The following is a 27370-nucleotide window of genomic DNA, read 5'->3' as shown; positions in this document are numbered from 1 at the left end:
AAAAGCTTATGAGATATAGAAACCTAGCTGGGGCTTTACCAGTTATTCAGAGTTCTAATCTAGTGTAGTGCAGATAAACGATATTACAATAACAAGCCTTTAAGCATGATATTCAGTGCTGTATTGAGTTGCATGTTATTGATGCAGGTTCAAGTGGAGGTCTCGGCTTTTGTTGGAGTGCATTCTTTGTGTTTGCTATGTGACCCTTTGTCTGTGGTCTGGTGTTGCCATCCTCAGCTTACTGTCAAGTTCTTTGCTGTGTCCTTTGTAACTTCATGAGGAGCTCCATGATGAAGACTAAACCAATAGATGTCTTCAGCAAAAATGATCAGAAGGGCTTAAATGTGTGCATGTTATATCAGGCGCCCTGCACCTGATATACAAGGGGTCAAAATTACTCCTTTTCACAAAACTTCAAAAAACTGTGGATAGGTAATATAAGCATGTGGTGTGTCATTTTATACTATTTCAAGGTTGATGGTCACAAATATGGTAACATTTCTGACATCTGATCATTTACTGGTGATCTTAGCCCTCTAAGAGCTACTCACAGAAGGTTATAAAATGACAACTTTCAAACATAAGCATTGTGGGGCATTGATTAAGAACATGATGTCCTTTTTCATTTTCGATCCTTTACTAAGGATCCAGCCCCCTATGGACCTTTATCAAGGGATAAAAAAGACAAATTTCTATTAAAATCAAGAATGTTTAAACATTAATCATTTAAATTGAAGAACACATTTTAATATTTCAAATATTTGATGGAACTCTTCTCATTTATTATGTACTTCTACCACATGAAGTATATCATTACATTTCTTATGAACACCCTGAATTAGGGTGGCTAATGCTAAATTTAGACTTTTTTGTTGTTGTATTATTTTGTTTTCCTCTTATTCTCATTTGTTTATTGTTATTTCAGCAATGAAGGCTGAATGAGTGCTATACTTCTTTTTTATATTACTATATATGTAACAAGTATGCAGTATATTTAAAAACATGTGAGCCTAAAAAGTTCCTATTAAAAATGAAGAAGACAATAAAAATTAAAGTACTACATTAAAAAGAAAAGGTAACCATTTACTTCTTCTCATCATTGCACTCCATTTCAATGCTTCCTTAATCCAACTCCGGGTTGTGACAGAAGAAGTCCTCTCTGCTTACCAAACACCTGCTCAGTTAGAGGTCGAGTGTGTCATCCGCTCACCTTCAGGGTGCGTGAGCTGCCCGAGCTGCCCGGTGTGCCAAGCTGCAGGCAGGAGGTGTCTTCTTTTCCTACCGTGTAGAGCTAAATGCTTGTCTGGTGAAGTACAACTGGCAGATGTTCCCACTCCAATTTTGTGTTTAGAACTGAGCTAGTCAGTCAGGCCAGTGAAGAGCAGCAGGGTCATTTCCACTTCAGTAACGTTTCAGACAGAGCTTTTTATGTATGCAGAAGCTAATCTGAAAAAGTGCCCTTGTTTATTAGCAGTCGTATGCAGCATTTCAGGCCAAAGTCTATTTCCTCTCAGGCAGAAGTAATTCATCAATTTGCTAATCAAAGAGAGCAGAATTAAATTAAAACTAGAAACATATGTACTTTAATGAGGTTCAGGATTTGATTTCAACCTTTTTCCCTGCAGACAGTCCTGCCAGCTCTGCTTTATTTATACCTCCGTTGATCTTTGCTTTAGTATAGCACTTTTCACAGTGAGCACTGCCATGCAGCGCTTTACAAAAACAGCTCAAAATAATATTACATAACAGAGGAATACAACAGAACAGTAAATTGTATGGTGAAGAAAGGAGGAGAAACAAAGTGTAATAACTGTGCAAATTTGAGTTTCAACAGTTGTGGTGGTTCTTCTTCAAAAGATTTTAAGGCAACTGCTGTCCAGATTGTGGTCTGCATTTAGGCATCTTGTGGATGGCTTGGTCCCGACATTCAGTCATTCCAGCATATTCTGGGCGTTCACACTCCACTTTGTCACTATGCTACCCTCAAGCTGAGCATTACCAATTATACAACCACTCCAGGGGTGTCAGGCATGATTCAAACAGTCGTCTTTTTAAAATAAGCAAGCATAAATATAAGTTCAATTGCAAACACACAATGAGAAAAAAAGGCAGTAACAGGTTGTGTGAAATCCTACACTAGAGGATATCAGAGAATTTGTCAACTATTATAGTTGAAAAACAAATATGCAGAAAAATAAAAATGAGGAAAATACAAACATAACGTTCACAAATGCACTAAAACTAATGCTGGGTCATATGTGGCACTGAGTTTGAGTGTGTATGTGAGTATCTGCATAAAAGGACAGGTGCCCCATTAAAGGTTAGCACTAATGCTCATATACATCCCAAGTCCCTGAAACAATAACAATTGCTACAAAGTAAATGCGCTTCTTTACGAGTGAAATCTTCAATGCCGTATGTCATCTAAATCTGCAAGATAATGCAATGAGTGCTATAGATTTTCACTATGACTTCTTCTATCAGGTGAGTTGTAAAATATGGCAGAAAACAGGGACAAAAACCTGGATAGGTACCTTAACATCAAGAAGTGGTTGAATTATATCAAGTGAAAATAGATATAACAGTAATGGATGCATATAGGGAACTGATCAAGTGAATCACAAGTTATTCTTCAGGGAGTTGGAAAAGTTTGGTTTTGGGACTCAGTTCTTTGGATAGATATGACCAATGTATAAGTTATTAGTTATTACATCTTTTCACTTGTGGCAATCAACTTTTGCTACCTGTCCTACTGTACTTGTTGAACAAACAGGCCCTAGCCTAATGTTACTCGATTATCATCACCTCCTTTGTAAGTCGCTTTGGATAAAAGCATCTGCCACGAAAATAAATGTAAATGTAAGGGTGTGAGAAGTAAAATCTGTTGAAATGGACATCTCAGTAAATGGATAGCACAAGGGAGAGGAGAGTGCCAAGGCTGACTGCTCTCTGTTATATGTTATATATATTGAACCAGTGGCAGAACATATCAGAAAAAGGGGGATACTGGAGGCCTAGTCTTGCTCAGGAGTGGTGGAGTGAGGCTGAACGTATCCCAATATGCAGATGATATGCGCCTGTTTTTGATAGATTGCAGAGATTCAATGAAGATATGTGATGTTTTTGAGATTTTATAGGAGGCAATAAGCTCCACATTAAATCGGAAAAAGTCAGTTATGATGCATTTCGGTAAATGGAAGGAGAGGAGAAATGCCCTTTGTGGACTCTCGGTTAACAAGAATAGTATAAAAATATTAGGCGTCAAGTTTTACAGAACAAGAAAGAAATTGGGAAGATAAAATAAAAAGGATAGAATGTAGACTGAATTTGCGGAAAGGAAGAAATTTGACTTTTATGGATAAGACTTTAGTGGTAAAATCAGATATACTGTCCTCATGTATGCATTTGGGAATGGTTTTTCCTTTGCCTCATTATTTGGGGGTTAAGGTTAAAACAATGGTGTTTCGGTTTGTATGGGGATGCAGGTATGAGAGGATAAGTAGGTTTGATATGGAATGAAATGTTGAAAATGGAGGTAGGGATATCATAGACATTCAGTTAAAAATTGGCTATGTTTTTATACATCTTTGTGCAAGGCTTTACATTTAGGGTTTGTACACAAATTTCAATATTTTGTGGCACTGTGGTTCACCATACTAATAGGGACTATGACAGTGTGATCAAATTTGACACCAAAAACAGAGCAGAGGCAAGGAGGCTATGAATATGCAGCAAAATTGAAAATGAAACACAAGGAATTTGAAGATGTTTCTTTGTGCTGCAAATGGAAAGAGTTGTATAAGGCAGTCAGGCATACAATATAAGAATCTGGCAAGCAACTTTGTGGGGGTGTGGACAGTGGTACAGCCCAAAGGACTAGAAAATGTTCTAAGCACATGATAGTGCAGAGGTACTTCCCGTGAAGTCTCAGCCTGAAATTGAATGAAATGTTTTTGGTAAATGGACGGACAAGTAATCTAAAATAACATGCTACACTTATCAGTATGTAAATGTCCTCCATACAGACATTTACATTCACTGAAACTCAAGTACACATGAACGTTCTTATGCAGGTCACGCGACATGATGCATGCTCCAGCGGACGCTACTGCTACACAAATGGTGTACTGTTTATACTTGTGTGTGTATTTTACGTAAATCTGGAAGATTCCACCAGGTGGCAGTGCGAGATACCATCACGTTGAGAAAACGCCTGGCTTCGCTGTGTTGTGAATTGCCTGAAACACCCATTAAATTCCGAGGACACCTTGCCACAATATCTCTGAAAAGGATGTTTAATGATTACATCCATCAATCCAGGGATACGCCCATTCCAGCAATCTTAAAACCGACCCACTTGTTAATTGCTACGTGGTTCTGGTGCTTCCTCCTGAACTGACAGCAGCGGCAAAAAGCAATCGCCACAGAGAACGCATTAAATTTACTACATTCCAGCTCTCTGCACATTTAGAATCCTTAGATTTATACTTGATATCACTTTCATGATGAAATGCATTAAAGTATATGTACAGTATGTTACATTTTACAGATAAGTTGTTAACTTCATTTAAATAATGACTACTGTTAATAATTACACATGTGGGGGTGGTATGGCGGCAGAGCAGTAGCGCTGCTGCCTCGCAGGGAGTCACGTCCACGATGTTCCCTGTCTGGAGTTTGCATATTTTCCTGGTGGGTTTCCACAGCGTGCTCCGGTTTCCTTGCAAAGAGATGAAGGTTTGAGGATTTGGTGACACTAAAATGACAATAGTGTATGTGAGTGCTTGTATTTACCTTGCAATGAGCTGATGCCCCCTCGAGTAATTGTTTCTGTCTCACGCCCGATGCTTGCTGGAATGGGTGCATCCCTGGATTGATGGATGTAATCATTAAACATCTTTTTCAGAGATATTGTGGCAAGGTGTCCCTCCGAATTTAACAGATGTTTCAGGCAATTCACAACACAGTGAAGCCAAAAGTTTTCTCACATGATGATATCTTGCACTGCCACCTGGTGGAATCTTCCAGATTTACGTAAAGTATGGGCACAAGTATAAACAGTACAGCGCTTGCGTAGCAGTAGCATCAGTTGGAGCACAAGTTGCATGGTATGAAGCATAAACCTGGCCTTAGAATCAAGAAGCTTCTAAGATGTCTGTCTTGAACCAAAGCATCTTCTAAAAACTACTGCCCTAAACAAATTTATGATCTAACAAACGATAAGTGGAGTTTCCAAGAAATTGAATTCCCAATGTAAATAAATAATGAGATGTAGATCCATTGATTTTATGCAAAAAACATAATTAATGAGTTTTAGTTGTGCAGTATTACTAGTTCAGCCCCCTGTTGGAGTGCATATTTACTCTGTGCTGGGCTACACAGCAGAGTATCCAGCTTTTATAAACCAATTATAGGCTTCCAGAACTTCTGAGGTGATCTCCTGTTCAATTTGGAAACCCTTCTTTGGATAATCCCGAATCCTTTCAAGAACTCCTGGAAATTAATGAAAAACAAAACATTAACAACAGCAGCATTACATATTTCACCAAATAAAGCAGGAAACTCAGAGATAGATACAGGTTTACTGGTCGCCTTATCACTTATTTCTAGTGTCATTCCAGGATTCTAACTGAGGCATCTTTTAGTTTCAGTAACATAATGTAGACCTGAGTAAGACTAATGAGATTCAGTTATTACTCAAATAAAGTAAATGTCATAAATAATTTGGAATATGCCTAAATATCATAGGAAATGTGGAGATCAAAAAGGTATTCAACTTTAATCTATGCCAGTAATATTTCTTAAAGTAATGTAGTGTGTTGACAGCTAGGCAATTCATCAAAATGTCAGTGTATCTAAATATTTGCTCAAAATGAAATCTTAACAGATGTACTCTTTGTTAAATAAATAATTTTAAAGTTAGGGATGATATCCATCACACTTGCACACTTCAGAATACTAATAATAATATCATTCATTAATTGACTCACCTTTAAAATGGAAAATTCTGCTCCAGCAATCTTTCCTGTCAGCTCAGAAATGCAGCCCTAGAATTAGTATTCGAGTTTGTTTCTCAACTTTCTCTAGGATACCTTCATTGTACATTGGAGATCAAAAATGCACATAATTTTCCAAATTATGCAGAAATGTGTTTAATCCTAACATCTGTTGATCCATACCCCACACATTAATAATCCTTTAGCTTGCTTCCATACCCACATCTGCACACGATTCTATTGAGGTCCATGAATGATCCAGTAGCACTACCAAGTCTGCACATTCTATCCCTAAAGTTTGTAATTAAAATGATATTTCTTCCTATGGATCATGCCTAACATTTACTTACAAAAATTTACATTGAACAAATAATGGCCAAAATCTGAATTTTGTCCAAGTCAATCTGTAATGATTTTATTTACTATATGGTGGGGTTTCTTAAACCCATTATCATTAATACAGCAGCAACTCACAACCTAAATTCAACACCTTACAGCCCATTTTTGGTAACAAGTTACTGTTGTATTTAATGCTGGAAAGTTGTGTACAGTTTGCAAAGTTGGATACGATGGGTTGCCACAGGTTGATTAAACAATCAACATTGTTCTGTCAATCATACTCAATTAAACACCTACCCACCCCAGATGATCTTTCACAGTTCTCCAAAGAGGACCCCCACCAGCACCGATAATTGTACAGGCATTCTACAAGGAATGGGTCTAGAAGACACTATCTTGCTCTATGGTGTCAGCTAATCTTCCTATATAAGTGTGATCTGTACATTCACCTGTCTTGTTAAGTTACATTTAAAGTGAGCAGTGGACCCATCACTGACTCCTGCAGATAACCACTTTCAACTATTCTTGTAAGCTTATTAATTTTTGTTTGTGCTTATGACAGTTCTGCACCCTTTGCACATTGATTTATAAATCCCTTGTCTATCATGGGGTGCTTTCATGAAAAGCTTTATATTGAATCCTCATAAATATTTACATACTACCAAAACACAATCACTTCCATCTAAACCCATCCATACTAGATTTGTTTCTCTCCATCTTCCCTTTTAGAATTGCTTCCATTCACTTTCCTGTGATATCTCTATATTATCTGGTATAAAGTAACCATGGCTGGGCAACCATGTTTTTTAATAAGGTTTCTAGTTTATACGTATTATGAATTTATTTCTACAAAGGCAAGCATTGATCTAAAAAAAATCCTCATAATTAGATCATTGTTGGGTAAATGTTGTTTTCTTCTAAAGATTTGTTTGCTTCTAGCCATTCTAATCCAAACAGCACTTCACTCTCTATAACCTCCTAATCGTTTATTTTGTTGTTAATACTGCCATGTTACTCACCTTCTAACAAGTGAAAACTTGAATAAAACATGAATTACAAGTATTTACTCTTGGTTTTCTTTACTGTATAGTTTACATTGTTTATCCATATTAAATCCCGTTTGCTCAAGAATCTCAAAAAACCTGCAGTTTTATTTAAATGTACCTTATTATATTACTAGTGATATTACTTTCCAGCTGTTATTAGGTACCGTATTCCTTTATATTATCACTTTCATGTAATTACAGTCCCTACAAGTAGTGCCATGGTTATTTTTCATACAAATATAATAGAGTAATTTGTTTTTATCTCTTTACTCATTCGCTGAGGAAATCTGTTACCTGTTGCTTCTAAATTTCGCTATGAAAATGTCAAGTACAATTATTCCAGAGTCATGTCTACACTCATATTTCAAGCAATTTTAAGACCTTGGCACATCTACTTGATGGTTGCCTTTCTATTAAAACTATGAAATTAATCTTAATAGTTTTAAGTTTTGCTACTTCAGCCCAAACACTGTGAAATGTAATATGGAAAAAGGACTCTAATGGTCTAATAATCTCTATAGTCCAACATTTTATAGTTTGTTTATTGTAAAATGTTGCTTCATGACAGCGTAGACCTGTTAGTATGGATTTGACACAATCATTTATCTAATTTTCCAATTAAAGATTTTTTTGCCTTATTATTATAAAATAATAATGATAAAAATAATAATTTTGGATTTTTTATTATTTTAAATTTTGTGGTACTAATCATCAGCTAGGGATAAGCAGGTATTTTGAATGATAGTAAAACCAGAAGATAAAAGGATGTCACACACGTGTGTTTAGGAGGCAGCTAAAGGGCTTAAATACAGGTAGTTCCATGCCAGACCAGGGGGTGGCGGAGTGCACTAATTTTCCCTCTCGATCTTTTACAGACCATTCTAGGGAAATCCCACCCGGCTCTAGGGCAGCCATTGATGTCACTTCTGGTTCCGGTCTGGATGACATCACTTCCGCTACTGGCCTTTAAAGCTGCCATCTTGCTACCTGGAGATCAGTTCTGTTTTGGACTCGGTTGAATGAGCATGTCTCTGTTTTTTGATAACTTTTGCAGCCGTAATCGATTAAATGGGTGGCTGCCCGAAACCTTCTCGATGTCTTTTGGTCGTTTTTCTGACAAGGAGCATAAGGTAAGGTCTGAGATCTGGCCAAGGTCAAAACCAGAGAACCACCAGAGCCAATTTGGAAAACCAAAATCATAATCTAACAAACTACAGTGGTGTGAAAAACTATTTGCCCCCTTCCTGATTTCTTATTCTTTTGCATTTTTGTCACACAAAATGTTTCTGATCATCAAACACATTTAACCATTAGTCAAATATAACACAAGTAAACACAAAATGCAGTTTGTAAATGGTGGTTTTTATTATTTAGGGAGAAAAAAAAATCCAAACCTACATGGCCCTGTGTGAAAAAGTAATTGCCCCCTGAACCTAATAACTGGTTGGGCCACCCTTAGCAGCAATAACTGCAATCAAGCGTTTGCGATAACTTGCAATGAGTCTTTTACAGTGCTCTGGAGGAATTTTGGCCCACTCATCTTTGCAAAATTGTTGTAATTCAGCTTTATTTGAGGGTTTTCTAGCATGAACCGCCTTTTTAAGGTCATGCCATAGCATCACAATTGGATTCAGGTCAGGACTTTGACTAGGCCACTCCAAAGTCTTCATTTTGTTTTTCTTCAGCCATTCAGAGGTGGATTTGCTGGTGTGTTTTGGGTCATTGTCCTGTTGCAGCACCCAAGATCGCTTCAGCTTGAGTTGACGAACAGATGGCCGGACATTCTCCTTCAGGATTTTTTGGTAGACAGTAGAATTCATGGTTCCATCTATCACAGCAAGCCTTCCAGGTCCTGAAGCAGCAAAACAACCCCAGACCATCACACTACCACCACCATATTTTACTGTTGGTATGATGTTCTTTTTCTGAAATGCTGTGTTCCTTTTACGCCAGATGTAACGGGACATTTGCCTTCCAAAAAGTTCAACTTTTGTCTCATCAGTCCACAAGGTATTTTCCCAAAAGTCTTGGCAATCATTGAGATGTTTCTTAGCAAAATTGAGACGAGCCCTAATGTTCTTTTTGCTTAACAGTGGTTTGCGTCTTGGACATCTGCCATGCAGGCCGTTTTTGCCCAGTCTCTTTCTTATGGTGGAGTCGTGAACACTGACCTTAATTGAGGCAAGTGAGGCCTGCAGTTCTTTAGACGTTGTCCTGGGGTCTTTTGTGACCTCTCGGATGAGTCGTCTCTGCGCTCTTGGGGTAATTTTGGTCGGCCGGCCACTCCTGGGAAGGTTCACCACTGTTCCATGTTTTTGCCATTTGTGGATAATGGCTCTCACTGTGGTTCGCTGGAGTCCCAAAGCTTTAGAAATGGCTTTATAACCTTTACCAGACTGATAGATCTCAATTACTTCTGTTCTCATTTGTTCCTAAATTTCTTTGGATCTTGGCATGATGTCTAGCTTTTGAGGTGCTTTTGGTCTACTTCTCTGTGTCAGGCAGCTCCTATTTAAGTGATTTCTTGATTGAAACAGGTGTGGCAGTAATCAGGCCTGGGGGTGGCTACGGAAATTGAACTCAGGTGTGATACACCACAGTTAGGTTATTTTTTAACAAGGGGGGCAATTACTTTTTCACACAGGGCCATGTAGGTTTGGATTTTTTTTCTCCCTAAATAATAAACACCATCATTTAAAAACTGCATTTTGTGTTTACTTGTGTTATATTTGACTAATGGTTAAATGTGTTTGATGATCAGAAACATTTTGTGTGACAAACATGCAAAAGAATAAGAAATCAGGAAGGGGGCAAATAGTTTTTCACACCACTGTATGTTAAGTGTTCTAACATTAACTTCAAAAATTGCCACTAACTCACACTACGTTTTGTCATTAGTCCTTTTGTCTTTGATTTAATACTTGGATAACAGACTGTTGGGTGGTGTTGCTTTAAATAGGTGGAGCTTAATGACATACAATGCCACATAATAAGCAGCAGTCATAGAAACAATAAACAAAAGGATGACACAAATGGTGGTTACCACACCAAGCAAAATAATATTCCCAGAATAACAGTAAAATGAATAAAGAAAAAAATAAAAATTAAAAAATGGCCCAGACTGAACTGATGAAATTCAACATTATAACATTCAACATTATAATAGTGCCATTACCATTTGGTTTGCTGGTTCATATGAGGAGCAATGTGTTGTTTGTACAAATACAGACCTCCATTGTGCTACTAATGACAATGATACAAGACTCATGTTGTCATTGTTATGCTGGTAAATGTTGGTGGCTTGCCTAATCTGGTATCTGACTCATACTCAAAGAAAATACCTGGGGCAGCAGAAGCTAAAAGCTGATTGTAAAAGCAGCTCAAAATAAAGTAAAGTATGATATTGGCCATGAACTATGAGTCCCAAAACAGATAAGTCCCCTTATTTCCAAAAGAACTTCCAAAACATGTGCACTAAAAGTTCATTTTATCACAAAATGCTTTTCAATAACAATAAAGCTCTGAGGAGCACAATAAACAAAGGAATTGACCAATAACACTCCAGTAATCCAGTACAAACAAAATCCCAATGCAGTAATCCATAAATGCAGTCATACACACAGCATTAAAGTCAAAATTCCAAAATATACCAAAGGCACAAACACAGCAAAAATACAATTAACTCATCGACTCAAGAGTGAATTCACAATCAACCACCAGGAGCTGTGGGAGAATCTCTGCATTTATAGGATGGAAGTTCCTGGAGGTGATTGGCAGGTGGCCCCGCACCTGGGGGGACAACCCACAAAAGAGATGCAATATAAAAAAGGTAACTTATAAAATAAAACCTTGGATTATGAGTAACTTGGTCTGCATGTGTTTTGCAAGATGAGCAAAAATGTTTTATAAATAAGTTGCAATACAAGTAGTATGTATACGCTTTGTCTGTCGAGCATCACGTGATCACAACTGAGCCGATGGTTCTTCTCTCTCTCTCTCTCTCTCTCTCTTTCTCACTGCAGGATTGTGGGTAATTATCTCCCATGCTCGGTCTCAGTTGGCAAGCCTCACTCGTATAGTCAACATCCGTACAAGCGTATACTGTTTACTATATCATGGTGATCACGTGTGTGCGTAAAGCATTTTTTTATTTTGTGTCCAAGTGTAGTGACTGTTCTTTAGTAACTGTATTGCAACCAAAAAATTTTGTAGAAAAGCACCACCCGAATAAGGCTGTAGCATTGTGAGAGATGAATCTGTTTAACAACAATGCAATGTCAACTGCTTATTAGCAGTTTCATCACTAGATTTAAACTCACTACCATTTTAACATCTCAAGAGTAGGCCTGATCCAAACAGTTTTTCAAACAGATTTAGATGTTATTATTGAGAAGACTTGTGGAGAGAATGTTAATTGTGCAGAGCTGAACAATTTAATTTAAAATACAATTAAGGAGCACTTTGCTAGATTTCTGAATGACAATATGATTGCAGAGAATTTCAGGGCTCGACTTTTAAGTGTTAGGTCACTAATAATTGAAGGCTTCATGATTAAAAAGTCTAAACACCTCTATCTGGAACTTTTTTTTTCTTTTACTTTTTATTTTTAATGCACATATTTCTGTTAGAAGGTTCACAACTTTTGAATATCTCACACTGATGCTAAACTTCGATGTTTACATCTGATGAATTTGACTGATATATTGATAGATGATACTAGCAGTTTGTTTAACTGGTATATTGAAGCCTGTTCATGTTCAATCCTGGCTTAGTTAGAAATGTAAGTGGCATTGTTACTTCTCTTCGTAAAGTTTGAATTTCTCAACATTATTGTGTGTACTTTGTGAATTTTTAAATTAACACAATGTAATATTCCTTGACAGAGCTCCAAACTTTGTACATATTTACAAATATAGTAAAATATAGCACAAAATTACATTAGATGTTATGGTTCAGCCAGGGACCAGATCCCCGATGGGTGGGAGTCAAAACCTTGTTTCCTTTTTGTTCATTTTTGAATTTTTTATTTATGTTAATATTGCTTGTGTTATTTGTATTATTGCATTAGTTTTTCATCTAAGCCTTTGTTTTCTGCCTTGTGTTTCATGGGGCAGGACCACCAGCCCATCACCACAAGGGACCTATAAAAGCAGGGTTTCCCAGTGTTCCTGCTGGTTTATCATAACATGAATTAAATATAGAAAGTTTTCACATTTTACTGTTATACAGCATTGAATCACAACGGATTTAATGTGGCTTTTTTGACAACTGATCAACAGAAAAAGGCTCTTTAAAGTTACAGTTTAAATAGATCACTGCAAAGTGATTAAAATCCATATTACTAACCGAGAATGGTAAACCGGATATGGACGCAGGAGACATAGTGCGCAGGCACCACACAAAAACGAGGAATCAGCCCCCCGCCCCAGAGTGAAACGGGAGAGACTACGAAGGACACAGCCACACAGACAAGAGGAGTCAGCGCCCCGCCCCAGAGTGAAACGGGACAGACTACGGAGTCCACAAAGGTTCACAAATCAAACCCGAGATAGTACGGAAAGCGGTAACGATACAGCCCCCCGCCCCAGAGTAAAACGGGACAGACTACAGAGTCCACAAAAGTCCACAACACACAGCATAATCAAACCCAAGATGGTACGGAAAGCACAGGCGCCTACAACGCGCTATACACCGCCAACAACGAAAGAGCTCAACTAACAGAAATAAGAAATAAAGCAACAAGCCCAGAGAATACGGAACCCTAAACGTCCACACCACACAGCAAAGGCAAACCCGACATAGTACGGAAAGTGCAGGCGCCTACATCGCGCGTCGGAAGGCGCGGGAAAGTACGAAAGGCAAAGGCGCCTACACAGCATAGTGAAACCCGACATGGTACGGAAGGCGCATGCGTCACCGCCATATTGTGAGTGGTACAACTGCGGAGTGAAGTTAGGAATAATGTGCTGCTTGGGATTGTACAAACCGCTGAACGCTTTACACCAAATTCAAACACAATACAGCTCAACGATACAAACACGAGCCCACCTGGATAAGATCAATGAACGCAGGCACCTACAATGCGCGTCTGAAACTGCGGAAGTAAAGCAGGCACGGGTTCAAAACGAACAAGCTCGACTGACGGATATACAAACACGAGCCCGCCTGGATAAACTCAATGAACGCAGGCGCCTACAGCGCGCGTCTAAAATGCCGCGGGAAAAGCGGGCTCGGCTCCAAAACGAACGGGCTCGACTAATGTATTTCAGGATACCCAATGCCGGGGGTAGGCGAGTATCATATAAGAGCTCACCCATCAAAAAACACTCAGTCGTGCAGTACACACAGATCATGTGCTCTCACCAGGTGTAATTGAAAAAATAGCAGGACAAATCAGGGTCAGAAATAAAAGGCAAAGAGTAAACAACAAAGTCTTTTCGCATTTACATCATTCAATGCACAAAACGTGGATTTACACAATAATGGACCATACGCTATGAGAATCTGTGGTCCCGGAACAGTTAAAGCAACAACAAGTTAAATCTCAAAGAATACACAATTTGTTCAGGTGTATATTGATGATCACGGAGAAGCAATGCAAATTTTAACAGGCAAAAAAGAAAGGTTATGTATATATTCCGCGAATAACATTACACACCAGAGGAGATCGTGATATGCCATTCGTATTAAAATGTTTACAGTTTACCGTGATAATAGCATTTGCTATGACAATCGATAAATCACTGGGACAAACATTAGGAAAAGTCAGATTATTTATTAGAGAAACAGAAACATTATTCACTTACGGGCATTGTCACAATGTGTCTCCAAACAAAATTGTTTTTAATGACGCTTTAAAGTAAAAGTGCAAATAATGAAATTGAAACAATTCCAAAGAAAAAAAAAATGTAAATTGTATATCAGATTAACCAAACACGGGGGTTGGCGAGCGAAGCAAGCAGGGGGCGAAGCCCCCTAGTTAATTACAAAGATAAAACACAAAATAACTGATTGCATAAGTATTCAAGTCAGTATTTAATAGATGCATCTTTGGCAGCCATTCCAGTCTTTGTGCTCCTTCACTAGTCTACTTATTGCATGATTACTCAGCCATTGTGGACGACTTCCTCCTGGCAAAGTAACAGCTCTGCCATACTCTTTCTATTTCTTAATAATTGCTTTAGCTGGATAAAGAGATATTCAGTCACTTGTCTCCATCTCCTGATTTGAGCTTTTCAAGCACCTTTTCATGGAGTTGCTTGGAGAGTTCTGTTGTCTTCAAAATGCTTGTTAGTCCACCATACTGATTCTCCCCAAGTAGGACCTTCCAGGTAAAGTACATTTAGACTACAATCAGCTGAAACCCCATGCTGGAGATGTCCATTGAACTAATTATTGCACTTCTAACATCAATTAGCCACACCTGTGATAATTTAGGGGTGTCATATTTAAAGGAGGGGAAAACTTATGCAATTAATTATTTTGTGTTTTATGTTTGTATTGTGGGGTACAAAATCTGTAAATTTTGTTCTGTATTTTCGTTATATTTTGCTCAAAACAACAACAGATGAACTACATTCAGGACAAATCAAAGCATAACCTCTTCCCAGTTTTACCTCACTTTTAAAACAGCTGTTCCAACAACGAATGGAAGACATGCTGGTGTCTAAGGCTATTGATGAGTTTATACCTTGGGCATCTAGGACAACAAGTAGTTAAATTATTTTACAGCCTAGCAAAGGAAGACATGCCGATACCTCAGGTAACAACAAAAAAGTTGTTCATTCATCATATTGACATCCAGCCAATCAGAATATTTAACAATCACATCTTGCAAAACCCCCCAGTAGAATGTTATAATAAATATGCCTCGTCTGAAGAGTGACATAGAAGGCGGGAAGAAGAAGAGACAATGATGTCAGGAGAAGAGAACAGAGCAACATCAGAAGAGGGTGCTGGCAACGTGCAGCCATTTCCATCTGATCGTCAGAAAAACGTCTCATGAACAACTACGAGTGCTAGATCACAAGCCACCTGCGGCATTCATCCTTGTCATCTTTACTTTTTCGTAAGTTTTTTCTAGACTGTATATATCCAGACTTTACAATCAGTCCTATTTTCTATTATTCTTTGTTGTACTGGTATTATTAGTCCTGTAATAAATACCATGCTGCTTTTAACTTTCTGTGCTTTGTCTTCATGTCTAGAGTGATTGAAGTAATAAGGTAGATTTCTTTGAGCACCTGGTGCAGCTGGAGATTTGCCATTACCTCTGTGCTGAAAGGTTTATTAAGGCTGTGGGTGAGAGCTATACCCTATAGTAGGGAACAGTACATAAAGTAAGGCATTCTTGGCTGATAAATGGCCTATAGTCAAGGATGCTGAGCCTTTGTATGTTTAAATGTATTCTTGGAGACCAAAGGAAATATTTAGGTCTGAGATATCTTTAAAACATTGTATGTTGTTTGTGCCAATAATGAGTAAGTCTCTTGAAGTGCTGAGAGAGCATCAGGTTGTGTTATTCATAAGGCACTTGTGTGGTTTAAACTACTAGAGATTAACCAGCTGTGTGTTTGTTATTCATGGGGCACTGTTGAGTTTCTGTGTGTATGTGTATAGCTATGTATGTGGATGTTAATCTTAAAGTGCAACAGCAGACCAACCCAGTAACGAATCTGATTAGCACACTTACCCCTAGGTAAAGTAGAGGGAAATATCATGTAATACAGTTTGTAATTATTTTAGACCTGTTTTTATTTTCACATTAAAGAGATTTTTTCTGTTGATCGTTGTAAAAAGATACATTCAATTCAGTGTGATTCAATGTTGTATAAAAATAATGAAAAACCACAAAGGCACTGAATACTGTTTATAGACACTGTATATAAAGCAAAATTCTAAATGCACAAATACTGTAATTAATAATATTATTACCATTAGATGTCTTAAATATAAAGCACATTGTAATGTATAACTATAATGCATGCAAAAATAGTATTGTTTTCCATGTTCAATTTAGTTTTAGCAGGATTCATAACCTGACACAGCTTCAGTTAAAATACTAAATGTCTCTGGACACTGTGTTTATTCAAATAATGTATCTTTACTTAAATGTAAGTGCTGGTGATAAAATTCTTATTGCAATATCTCAAAAATAGCATTAGCCACTGTGGAGTATTTCTAAATTTTCTCATCAAACTAGTGAACTGCTAACTGATGCCATTCAAAAATGGACCTTTGGTGTGCCGTATAAGGATTTTTTGTGAGACCACTGCTTTTCTCCTTATGAGTGCTACTAGTGTGAAAAAAGAGCTATTTCATATTCCATTACTGTTGAAATCATGTCAGATAAATAATCAGTGAAATCAAAGTACTAAAGAAAGGACACACTTGACTGGACTTGCTATTCAGTAATAATCATGGCAGAATTCTGTATAGCAGTTAAGAGTGCTAAGAATTAATGATCATAATGAAAGTTCTGTTCCTTTGGCATTGAAAATTAGCAAGAACAGAAATTATTACATATAATTAAAAATATATATTTTGAGAAAATGTACAAAACAATTCTTGATGTACATTGGCACAGACATCATAATATAAGGGTGGGTCATGAGAATTTTGAAAAATACTTTGCAAAATGTGTCTAATTCATGATAAAACTTCTTAGCAGTGAGATTATTAATAGATCTATGTCAGCTATCAGAGAACTGCTTTATGCATACAGCCGACAAAAACATACCCATTAAAAAAGAAATTAGAAGTGCTAATGGTAGTCTGAGAAGAGGGCTGCTAACAATGAAAAGTTAACCTTAAAAGGTTCTTTCAGTTTGTTGGCACTAAGAGGACAGTCAAAGAAGATAGGAAGTGATGTTAAAACCAAAAAAAAGGACAGAATTAACATTTAGCAATATCTCAAAATAACAGTACATTTGAAGACTAGATATCTGATTATATGTCTTATTTCAAGATATCTTAAATTCATTTTCAGATACAAATATAATTCAGCATAATTAAAATGATGCCCTCATCACATTTAGTTACCTAAAATGAATTTTAAGACATCACAAATACACTTCAAGATATCTTTATCACTGGAAGTGCTGTTTACCAATGGGAGCTGTGGTTTCAGGCTTTTGATAATTTCATTAGTAAACGTCTCCTGGTCCTTTCCTTCCAAGAATTTTCCTAAATAGCAGTAATGCAAATGCCCATGTTGTTCTAAATTTAAAATTCCATTCAGAAAAAAAGAGATTGATGATATTTTTCTTGTTCTTTTTTTTCAAACAAAAGAACCCCTCCGTTACCACCACAAGCAATGCTATTGAACATTGGTACCCTTTTTTGCAAAGAAGAATCAACTCATGGATTTTTTTAAGAACTGCAGGGTACTCTCTAGCTCTGCTCATTCTATGGTTTTGCACTATTATAGAAGTTTACCAAATTAATTGACCCCTGCTTGCTTTACAGTTATAATTTTAACTAAAAAGACATAAAACTACCAGCACTATTCTCTTTTTATGAAAATCACCCTCACTGGTCTTTGGTGATATAGGAAATTACTGTAATCAACTGTTTGGTTTACTATTTTATTTTGTCATAAACTGTATCTTTATACTGATAAAGCATGTATTAGAAAAGCATTACTGTGCTCTAAAGGAAATTTCCACTGTAACTGTTCAGTTAACAGATAATGTAAAATTATTTGCCTTGCTTGCTACAAAACAAGCTAGAACTGATCACAAGAGAAATCTAAAGTTGGCTAACTTGATACCATATCTGCCTTAAGAACTTAACCAAATGCCAAAAGATACCTTTTCTCTGAGCCTCCAGTCTCAAGTAAAATATCGATTGGTAAGAGGTTTGAGAACACAGGTCCTGTGTGATCAGGACTGGATCAACAGCATAAGGCCTGCACATGGGAAAGGAGTTGGCTCCTAAACTACAATACTGTACCCCATTTTTCTATGGGGAATGGTTAAGAAGCACAATACCAACATAAATCACCAATCATGGATCACCAGCACCCTAGGGTCCCTCCCTCCCTTTCTCCTTTCATCAAGCTTATCCAGAGACCACTTGATACAGCATCTAGATACATGTCATCCATCTACGATGTTCATTTACCCATTTGCTTTGCTTCTGCTTTTGGCACATTAAGAACCATAGTTTAGAGATATTTTAATCTATATCGAGTGAATACATTTTTGAACTAATTCCCATGTTTCAACTCTTTCTATTAAACAACCTGGGGGGTGTCTAGAGATAATAAATTCATAGATAGAGCCAACCCTTGTTCATCCTCATGCTGACCAGAATGCAGCTGCATCTCCGCAACAGGCTGATAACTCTGACTTAATAGAGCAAGAGTCAAAGGTGTGGAGATATTCAGGTACATATGGAAAGTCCTATGGTTAGGAAAGGGCCACCATTTGACACTTTCAGGATAAAGGAAATGGTTATAGCAATCTTTCAAAGTCTCAACATCACACACTAAAGAAATGTTAAAGAAAGGAATCTACACAGTATTATACTGTGATAAAAAACTTGAGATTATTCCAACACATGCAAATATAGACATGTAGGTATAGTAATGTTCATAATTATAAACACCATTGTTTAAATATTACATATGTGTTTGTAGAGAGTAAGAACAGTATTAGAGAAGAGAGGGTCTGGTTAACTAATATGGTGAAGTCATATGAGAAAATAAGAAAAACCTATGAGGAATAAACCATGTGAGATTACTGATTAAATAAATGCTAGAAAATACTTAAAAAGTTACAAGATATACCATCAATAAACTCAATTATATATAGGAAGGACTGATAAATAGAACAGCACACAACAGTTGCTCCTAGGTTTCCTTTTTATGAATTAGTTAAATGACCAATCATAAAACAGCATTCCCGATAAAGAAGGACAATTAACTTACCTAGCATGCAGCTAATCAGGTGATCCATGCTCCCCACAGCAGCGCTGGGATAGCTGTAGAGATCAATGGCTGGAGAGGTGACCACAACATGTGTGTTCTCCTTGTCCTCAGGCCACTGCCAAAGGAATGTTGCATAGACCCTTCTCTCCATGAAAGGTTGCTGGACCAGAATGACACGCCGGGCTGAAATATAGCATGAGACAGAAGGTTGTGTGTTAGATGGGACAAATGATAAATACTTATCACCCAACAGTACTGCACATTTTTCATATTCTACCTACATGGATTTCCCTCAGCTCAGATTCAAAAATAAATCAAAGTCTCATCTTCACTCTAAGCATCCAATAAAAACAGATTTATCATTTTCTCAAACCATCTTATGTTAGTCAGATTTGCATGATTCCACAATCTCACTTTCTTGCACTTTCATCATAAACAATTCTTGACTTAAATTATTTACAACAAGAGCAAAATATCATTAAAGAAATATAGTATGGGGCGGCACAGTGATGCAGTGGTAGTGCTGCTGCCTCGCAGTTAGGGGACCTGGGTTCGCTTCGCTGGTCCTCCCTGCGTGGAGTTTGCATGTTCTCCCCGTGTCTGCGTGGGTTTCCTCCGGGCGCTCCGGTTTCCTCCCACAGTCCAAAGACATGCAGGTTAGGTGGATTGGCGATTCTAAATTGGCCCTAGTGTGTGCTTGGTGTGTGGGTGTGTTTGTGTGTGTCCTGTGGTGGGTTGGCACCCTGGCCGGGATTTGTTCCTGCCTTGTGCCCTATGTTGGCTGGGATTGGCTCCAGCAGACCCCTGTGTTTGGATTCAGCGGGTTGGAAAATGGATGGATGGATAGATGAAATACAGTATGACTTCCATTTCCAGCCAACTAGACTGTTCCCTGGACCCAACCATTAGATTTAATTATCTTTATTTTCTGCTAGTCATAGCAGATGAGCAAGATGAGACTAAAGCAGTAGGTTTAAAATGTATACAGGGTTCAGACAGCCTAGGAGTAGACCTGGATAATTGGGCCTTTGGAACAAGTTCCCCAGAAATTAGGTCAATAATGTGCTCAACAGGGGGAAAGGGGCTTGATGAGCAGGGTAATGTAGTATGTACACAAAAAAAAATAATAAAACAAATCAGAATGTTATTCTGTCCTTGTCTATAGACAAGACCACTTCTGGTAAAAACATGTTTGTCCTCACAGGTGGCGCAGTGGTAGTGCCTCTGCTTTGCAGTAAGGAGACTGTGGAAGATTGTGGGTTCGCTTCCTGGTTCCTCCCTGTGTGGATAGCGCTTTGAGTACTGAGAAAAGCGCTATATAAATGTAATGAATTATTATTATTATTATTAAGACATTGAGATTGAGAATATACAACTACCCCACCATTGCAAACTTAATTCCAGTTCTGGAGGTGGCATATCTCAGGGCTGTGAAAAAGAAGTGAGGTTAGTAACCGAAAGAGAGCAAAAAGAGAAATGAGAAATGAGCATAGAAAGTAAAACAAAAGTTTGTAGATGGTGGCCACATTCAGTTTTCAGGGAGATCCAAAAGCATCAGGCAAAGAAGGTTTTTCTGTGTGTTTGTCTGTGTTCTGTCCTCTCTTAAAATGAAAGTAAAACTTCCTTCAATTTGTCAGAATGTCAGTCTCTGTTAATCTGCAGGTCCTCATTCTGTAACCACTGGCCTATGTTTGCAGACCATTGATAAAAAAATGGACTTCATCATTTAACTCAGTTGGAATCCCAGTCAATTTTATTGAATGAGCCCGCAATCTAGGAGTTATCTTTGACTCTAGCATGTCATTTAAAGCACATATTACAAAGTTGTCCAAAACATGTTTCTTCCATCTTAAAAATGTTAGGAAATTAAGGCGCTTTTTAAATAAACAGGATTCTGAGAAACTAATTCATGCATTTATCTCTAGTAGGATTGACTACTGCAATGCGGTGTTCACTGGATGTTCAAACTGTTCTTTATACAGCCTCCAGTTAATCCAAAATGCGGCTGCAAGAATTATTACAAGAACAAGAAAATATGAACACATAACTCCAGTTCTTAAATCCTTACACTGGCTCCCGGTTAAGTTTAGGGCAGATTTCAAAATCCTTCTTTTAACATATAAAGCATTAAATGGTCGAGGTCTGGCTTACTTGTCTGAACTTATCATGACTTACAAACCTGAGCGCACATTAAGATCTCAAGATGCCGGTCTGCTTATGATTCCAAGGATTAATAAAATAACAATGGGAGGTCGAGTTTTTAGTTACAGGGCCCCTAAACTGTGGAATGGTCTGCCTGCTACTATAAGAGATGCCCCTTCGTTCTCAGCTTTTAAATCCCGGCTGAAGACTCACTACTTCAGTTTAGCATATCCTGACTAGAGCTGCTGATTAACTGTACAGACTGCATCTCTGTTGTTAGTTATTAGCACTTAAACATAAGTAACATGACAGTTATAATTGTATAATAACCCTCACTTATTCTGTTTTTCTTCTCGGTACTCAAATGTGGAACTTGGTGCCACGGCCCACCTGCCAAGTTGTTTTGCCTGCCTAAGGAAAAGTCATCCCAGATGGAGGATCGCAGGAATCGTGGGATAGAGGGGTCCTTTCATCGGATTGGCTGGCCCAGCACTGTTTCAGCCGTGGAATGGCCAAATGGGGGAGGCAGCTTGATGGATGAGGTCTCCAGGACTCTACACAAATCCAAATCTTATTATGGGATATATCATCTACTGTTAAATTCTGCTCTGTACTTCTAAAATTTATATTTTTTATTTCTTACTATATTGAGAAATTGTTCTGTTCTGTGTACTGCATTGTATTGTATTGACCCCCTTCTTTTGACACCCACTGCACGCCCAACCTACCTGGAAAGGGGTCTCCCTTTGAACTGCCTTTCCCAAGGTTTCTTCCATTTTTTCCCTACAAGGTTTTTTTGGGAGTTTTTCCTTGTCTTCTTAGAGAGTCAAGGCTGGGGGGCTGTCAAGAGGCAGGGCCTGTTAAAGCCCATTGCGGCACTTCCTGTGTGATTTTGAGCTATACAAAAATAAACTGTATTGTATTGTATTGACTGTTTCTTCTGTAACCTTCAATATCCTGTTAGCTGTCAATGGACGTTTTTCACACTCTTCAGAAATATGAAAAGTGATGCCAATGGTGATCCATTCATCTTTCATTAAGACCTTAATCATGATTGCTCTCTTAAATGAATATATATTTTTTTAATTAAGGAGAACCTTTTCTTGAATAAAAAAAGAGAGCATAATCATTGTATGATCACTCTGAAATGCTTCAAAGAATCATATAAAGTAGGTTATTACACAAAAAATCCATTGATTCACTACAGCAGCAATAGCTACACTATTATTTCATACACAAATACACAATAAGATGCAAAAACACCAGGAGAATGAGTTAATATGGATAATTATTGTTATATATTCAGAAAATATGTATTCTAGCCAAAACGATGAATATGATTATAGTATAGAATGCCAGCTTTTATTTTTGGGCAGTATTGTATTTTACATATAATAGAAACAAAATGGGAAAACATGACATTTGTTTTGTTTGTGTTTAGTCTCCCAAATTCACCTGAGTAGAAGTGTTGAGAGAAATTAATCTAAGGCAAAATGAAGCTGATTAAAGTCAGTACATGGTCCCATACTCCCTACATGCAATAAGTACCCCAAGTCTGCAATCCTTTGTTATCATCAGGCTCTTGATAACTTCATCTGGAATACTCTTGCCAAGCCTTTTCAACAGCCTCTTTCAGTAGCTGTTCATGTTGAGGCTTTTCTGACTTTACTTTCCCTTTCAGTAGGTGAAGTGAATTCTCAATTAGTTTTAAATTTGGAGACCGATTTTGGCCAATGTATAACATTCCACTTTTGCTTTCTGATGAGCTCCTGAGTTAGGCGGGCATTAGGTTTCACATCATCAGCTTGCTGTATTGTAAACCTCCATCCAATAAGCTTGGAGGTATTTGTTTGGATTTGGAAGACAAGATGGTCCTCTACCTTTCTGAATTCATCCCACTGCCACTGTCATCATTTACATCATCAAAAAGTACTGGTGAAACAATTCCAGAAGCTGCTGTGCCATGATGTTGCCTCTTGCATGTCTCACAGATGAACTGGTGTACAGGTATGTAGGATCATTTACACTCCCTCTATTCTCCATACATTTTTCTTCCCATCACTCTGGCAAACAGTTCATCTTTACCTTATCCATGCAAAAAACTCTGTTCCAGGGCGTTGCTAGCTCAGCTTTTGCTATACTTTATAAATTCCAGTCTGGTCTTTATGATCTTGGTGGTGATGAGACATTTGCATCTTCTAATGTAGCTTCTGTATCTCTTTTCTTTAATTTTTCTGTGAAAGCTGAACAGCAACACTTCAACTCCTGTACCCTAGAGACTGTCCTTTAGCTCTTTGGATGTCATTTTTGACTTTCTCTTCAGAGCTCTAACAATACTGCTGTCATCGGCTGCTAATTGGAAATAATTTAATAATAATTCATTACATTTTCACCTCCAGTGGCTTGTTTTTTTTTTCAAATTATTCTGTACTCTTGATTTTAAAATATCCAGTTGTTCACCAATGGGTCTGATCACTCTTCGCCTTAATCTCACTTTCAGATTTGCTTACTTTTCTGTCAAAGTCAGTTCTTTAGTTTCCATTATGTTTTGTATGTTTGATGTCAACGCCAGACTCTGAATGCAAACTCCAGTGACTATAACTAACCCTCCACACTCAGTGGTCTTTGCTGTGTTGATAATTAAAGGAACAGCTGAGCAGTCTGAATCACCCATCAGTCATTCTGCTCAGCTGTTATTGGGCAACTAAATGCAATGAATGTCATTCATTTTTTCAAATATTGTTAATTTGATATGTAAAACACTGCCCAGAAATTGAAACTGATGCTTTGTACTTCAGTCTCGTATTCATCTTTTCCCTTAGAATACACATTTTAAGAATATATAACAAACATAACCCATGTTACCTCTTTTTCCCAGAATTTTACTTCTCACTTGCAGCCTTCTTGAATCAACACTCAACTGCTTACAACTCATTATAAAGTAAATTGTTCTGGAAGCACCCATTGCCTAAGACAAGACACAACTTCCTATCTTGTCCGGCATAAGAACAGCATCAGATTTCTCTGGGTATTACTGAGGCCAGCTTATTAGTATTCTGGAGTTTGGCATGTTCTGACAGAAAACCAAACTGAAGAAGGTTGGATTTGACGACAGTGGAGAGGGTATTGTGGTGAAAGGACATCTTACTAAACTTGTGGGAAATATGCATTCCTTGTCATACAGATACAAACTTCATGTGTTACATGGAATCAGTCTGGTAGCTTGTGCTCTACTATGTTTTCAGTAAGTCTAATGCCAAAGTGACCAGGCAGAGGCTACAAAGCTCTATAAAATTGGTATCCTTCCTATCATGTTATTGGATATAATTGCAGATCTTTCTTAGAGAAGACGTCCTATTCCTCTTGAGCTTCTCAGTAGGCTACTACAGACAGCCTTTTGTGATTCTCTGGTATACTTTTGTGAAAAAGAGAGACATCATAGTAAGAAAGGTTCATTATCTATTGCACCCATCTTTACCCATCTTCATTTGGTGTTCTACAGAAAATGTCACTTGCCTCAATGACTTTGTCCCATGTGTTGTATGTTGATTAACACATGCAAGTAAGAATTTCACAGCACTCAATGCATAAAAAACTATAAACCTTGTGAGTGCCACATGGGTTGGAAAGGGATGGTTCCTTACCCGAATGGGAGGTACTTAGCAGATACACAAGCATCCCAGCCAGGGGATAGAAAGGTGTGCCAGACCCGGAAGAGATGACCAGAGTGGATGGGCAGACAGCCCATCGGCAGTAGACGTCGCTTGGAAATCTATATTCCCCCAGGACCCTAGATGGCAGTGGCTCTGGATTTTGGTACCCAGTCAGAAACCAGTAGGGAATGCTGGGGTCCGTATTTACCGTGAGAGGGTGCTGCAGGGATATGTGCTCCCTGCTATATTGCACTTCTGTATGACCTAGAAGTACTTCCAATGGCCAGCAGCCTTGGCACTAGAAGTACTTCTGGGTCTGCAATAAAAGGGACCACACTCCCTTGTCCAGGAGAGTCAGAGCTGGGAGGGCGAAGAGCAACACTTGACTGGAGGAGGGCAGTGCAGTGGTGAGAGAAGAGGTATTGTGAGGTACTGTAAAGAAAGAGAACCTGTATGTTGTGCTTTGTGCTTAACTGAGGATTGTGGATAATAAACCATCCTTTATTTGAACCCGGGACTGCATTCATGTCTTCGTGTTTGATGTTTGGGGCTCGCTGGCACCCCTGGTTCCATCACAACCTATAAACATGAAACAATCAAGAAGTTCAATTCCTGTCCCAACTATTCATCTCTCATCACTTGGCTGGAAACAGACTAATAAATTGGTGACAATCCACCACATTCTGCATCAGACATGAATGGGATCTCATTTTCAGTGGCCATTAGGGATGATGACTTGAAGCCCTTCCTGCCTATGATGACAAGATGCAAAATAAGTAGGGCTCAGATGAACAAAATCAGCACTCAGTCAGTGACTTCAATTTGAATATGCTTGATAATTCCTATTTGTCAGGTGTATAACACAGCAGATATTATTTCCTGCAGCTATTAAGACTAGATGGGAGGATGTTCCTCTACCCTGTGGACTCAAAGACCTCCTGTGCTCAGCAAAGGATGTGCAGTGCATGTTAATTGTGTTTAAATTGTTTTTAGTTAACATAATTGATTTTTTGCAGGTGACACCCAATTAGCTTAGGAAGAAACAGGTGTGGGCCTTTATATAGGGACCGTGGCACAAGAAGCAGCGGGTGACAGAAAGATAGGCACAAAATACTAGGAGAAGGAGAAGGAGAAGAAGGAGGAGGGAGGAGGAGGAGAAGAGGGTCAAGTCTCATATACATCATACTCCTATTAAACAAGGATGCTTCCTCATTAGAGAGAAGGCAGCTAAGGGTAGATACTGTACAATCATACACTTAATAAAATCTGCAAGTAAATAAGAACATTATGTTCAAGGTAAAGTTCAAATTCATTAAGCAGCAGCTTGTGGATCTCCAACAAATAAAGTACAAATAATAAGAACACCATAGAAAACAGGGAAGTACCAAAATAAAAACACAAACAAATCCAGGTTTCCAAGAAAGACATTTCCTTTGACTTCTGTGTATGATGCATGGTCTGAACACCATGAAATAAAGTACACTTAATTCTCTATTTAGTTCAGCTTTCAGGTCATTTCAGTATAAACCTTGCTCAAACAGTGATTCTACTACTTACTGAAATAGGGTTGACCAGCAGGGCAACGTAAAAAATAAACAAATAAATAAATAAATGATAAGATTGAGTTGCCAGGGTGCACAGGGCTTTCAATAGTCAGATCTGTGCTGAGAATAACAAACTCTTATTATTCTGATCCATCGTGTCTGCGTGGGTTTCCTCCGGGTGCTCCGGTTTCCTCCCACAGTCCAAAGACATGCAGGTTAGGTGGATTGGCGATTCTAAATTGGCCCTAGTATGTACTTGGTGTGTGGGTGTGTTTGTGTGTGTCCTGCGGTGGGTTGGCACCCTGCCCGGGATTGGTTCCTGCCTTGTGCCCTGTGTTGGCTGGGATTGGCTCCAGCAGACCCCCGTGACCCTGTCTTTGGATTCAGCGGGTTGGATAATGGATGGATAAGGCAGATAAACACAAAAATGTTTACAGTTATTACCGTTGCTGCTTTATTTTGATTTAATTCTTTTGATAAACTGTGAATGTACAGAACCTTATTATGTATCCTGATTTTTTACCATACACTGTGTTAAACAGCATTTTTGTGTTCATAAGAATTACTTATAAGTGCTCTGAAATCACTTCAGTTTTTTTTTTTTGCCTATTACCAGTACAAGAAAACCTCCACATATGACATACCGTTCAAGTCATCCTGATGTCCAGTTATAAAAACAGGGATTCTCACATTTTAGACCATATTTTGTGCAGGGAAT

General features: G+C 38.1%; 2 protein-coding genes across 2 annotated transcripts in view; one reads left to right on the top strand and one right to left on the bottom strand.

The window, feature by feature from the left end:
* LOC114659356 (proteasome subunit alpha type-7-like) overlaps nucleotides 1–27370 on the top strand; it is a 592565-nt gene that overhangs the window by 399043 nt on the left and 166152 nt on the right. The gene's annotated exons all lie outside the window — the stretch shown is intronic.
* The window catches only part of LOC114658566 (uncharacterized protein SCO4629-like), a 74804-nt gene continuing 52045 nt past the window's right edge, over nucleotides 4612–27370 (bottom strand). The window contains exons 5-6 of the mRNA XM_028810603.2: nucleotides 19314–19496; nucleotides 4612–5493 (exon numbers count right to left, since the gene is read on the bottom strand). Coding sequence (XP_028666436.1) covers nucleotides 5375–5493; nucleotides 19314–19496 — 302 coding nt within the window. The 3' untranslated portion in view covers nucleotides 4612–5374. The remainder of the gene's footprint in view (nucleotides 5494–19313; nucleotides 19497–27370) is intronic.

This window comes from Erpetoichthys calabaricus, chromosome 10 (genome assembly GCF_900747795.2).
Source record: "Erpetoichthys calabaricus chromosome 10, fErpCal1.3, whole genome shotgun sequence".
NCBI classification, from domain to species: domain Eukaryota; kingdom Metazoa; phylum Chordata; class Cladistia; order Polypteriformes; family Polypteridae; genus Erpetoichthys; species Erpetoichthys calabaricus.
Note: the sequence above shows the minus strand (reverse complement) of the source record. Positions and strands in the feature narration are given on the sequence as shown.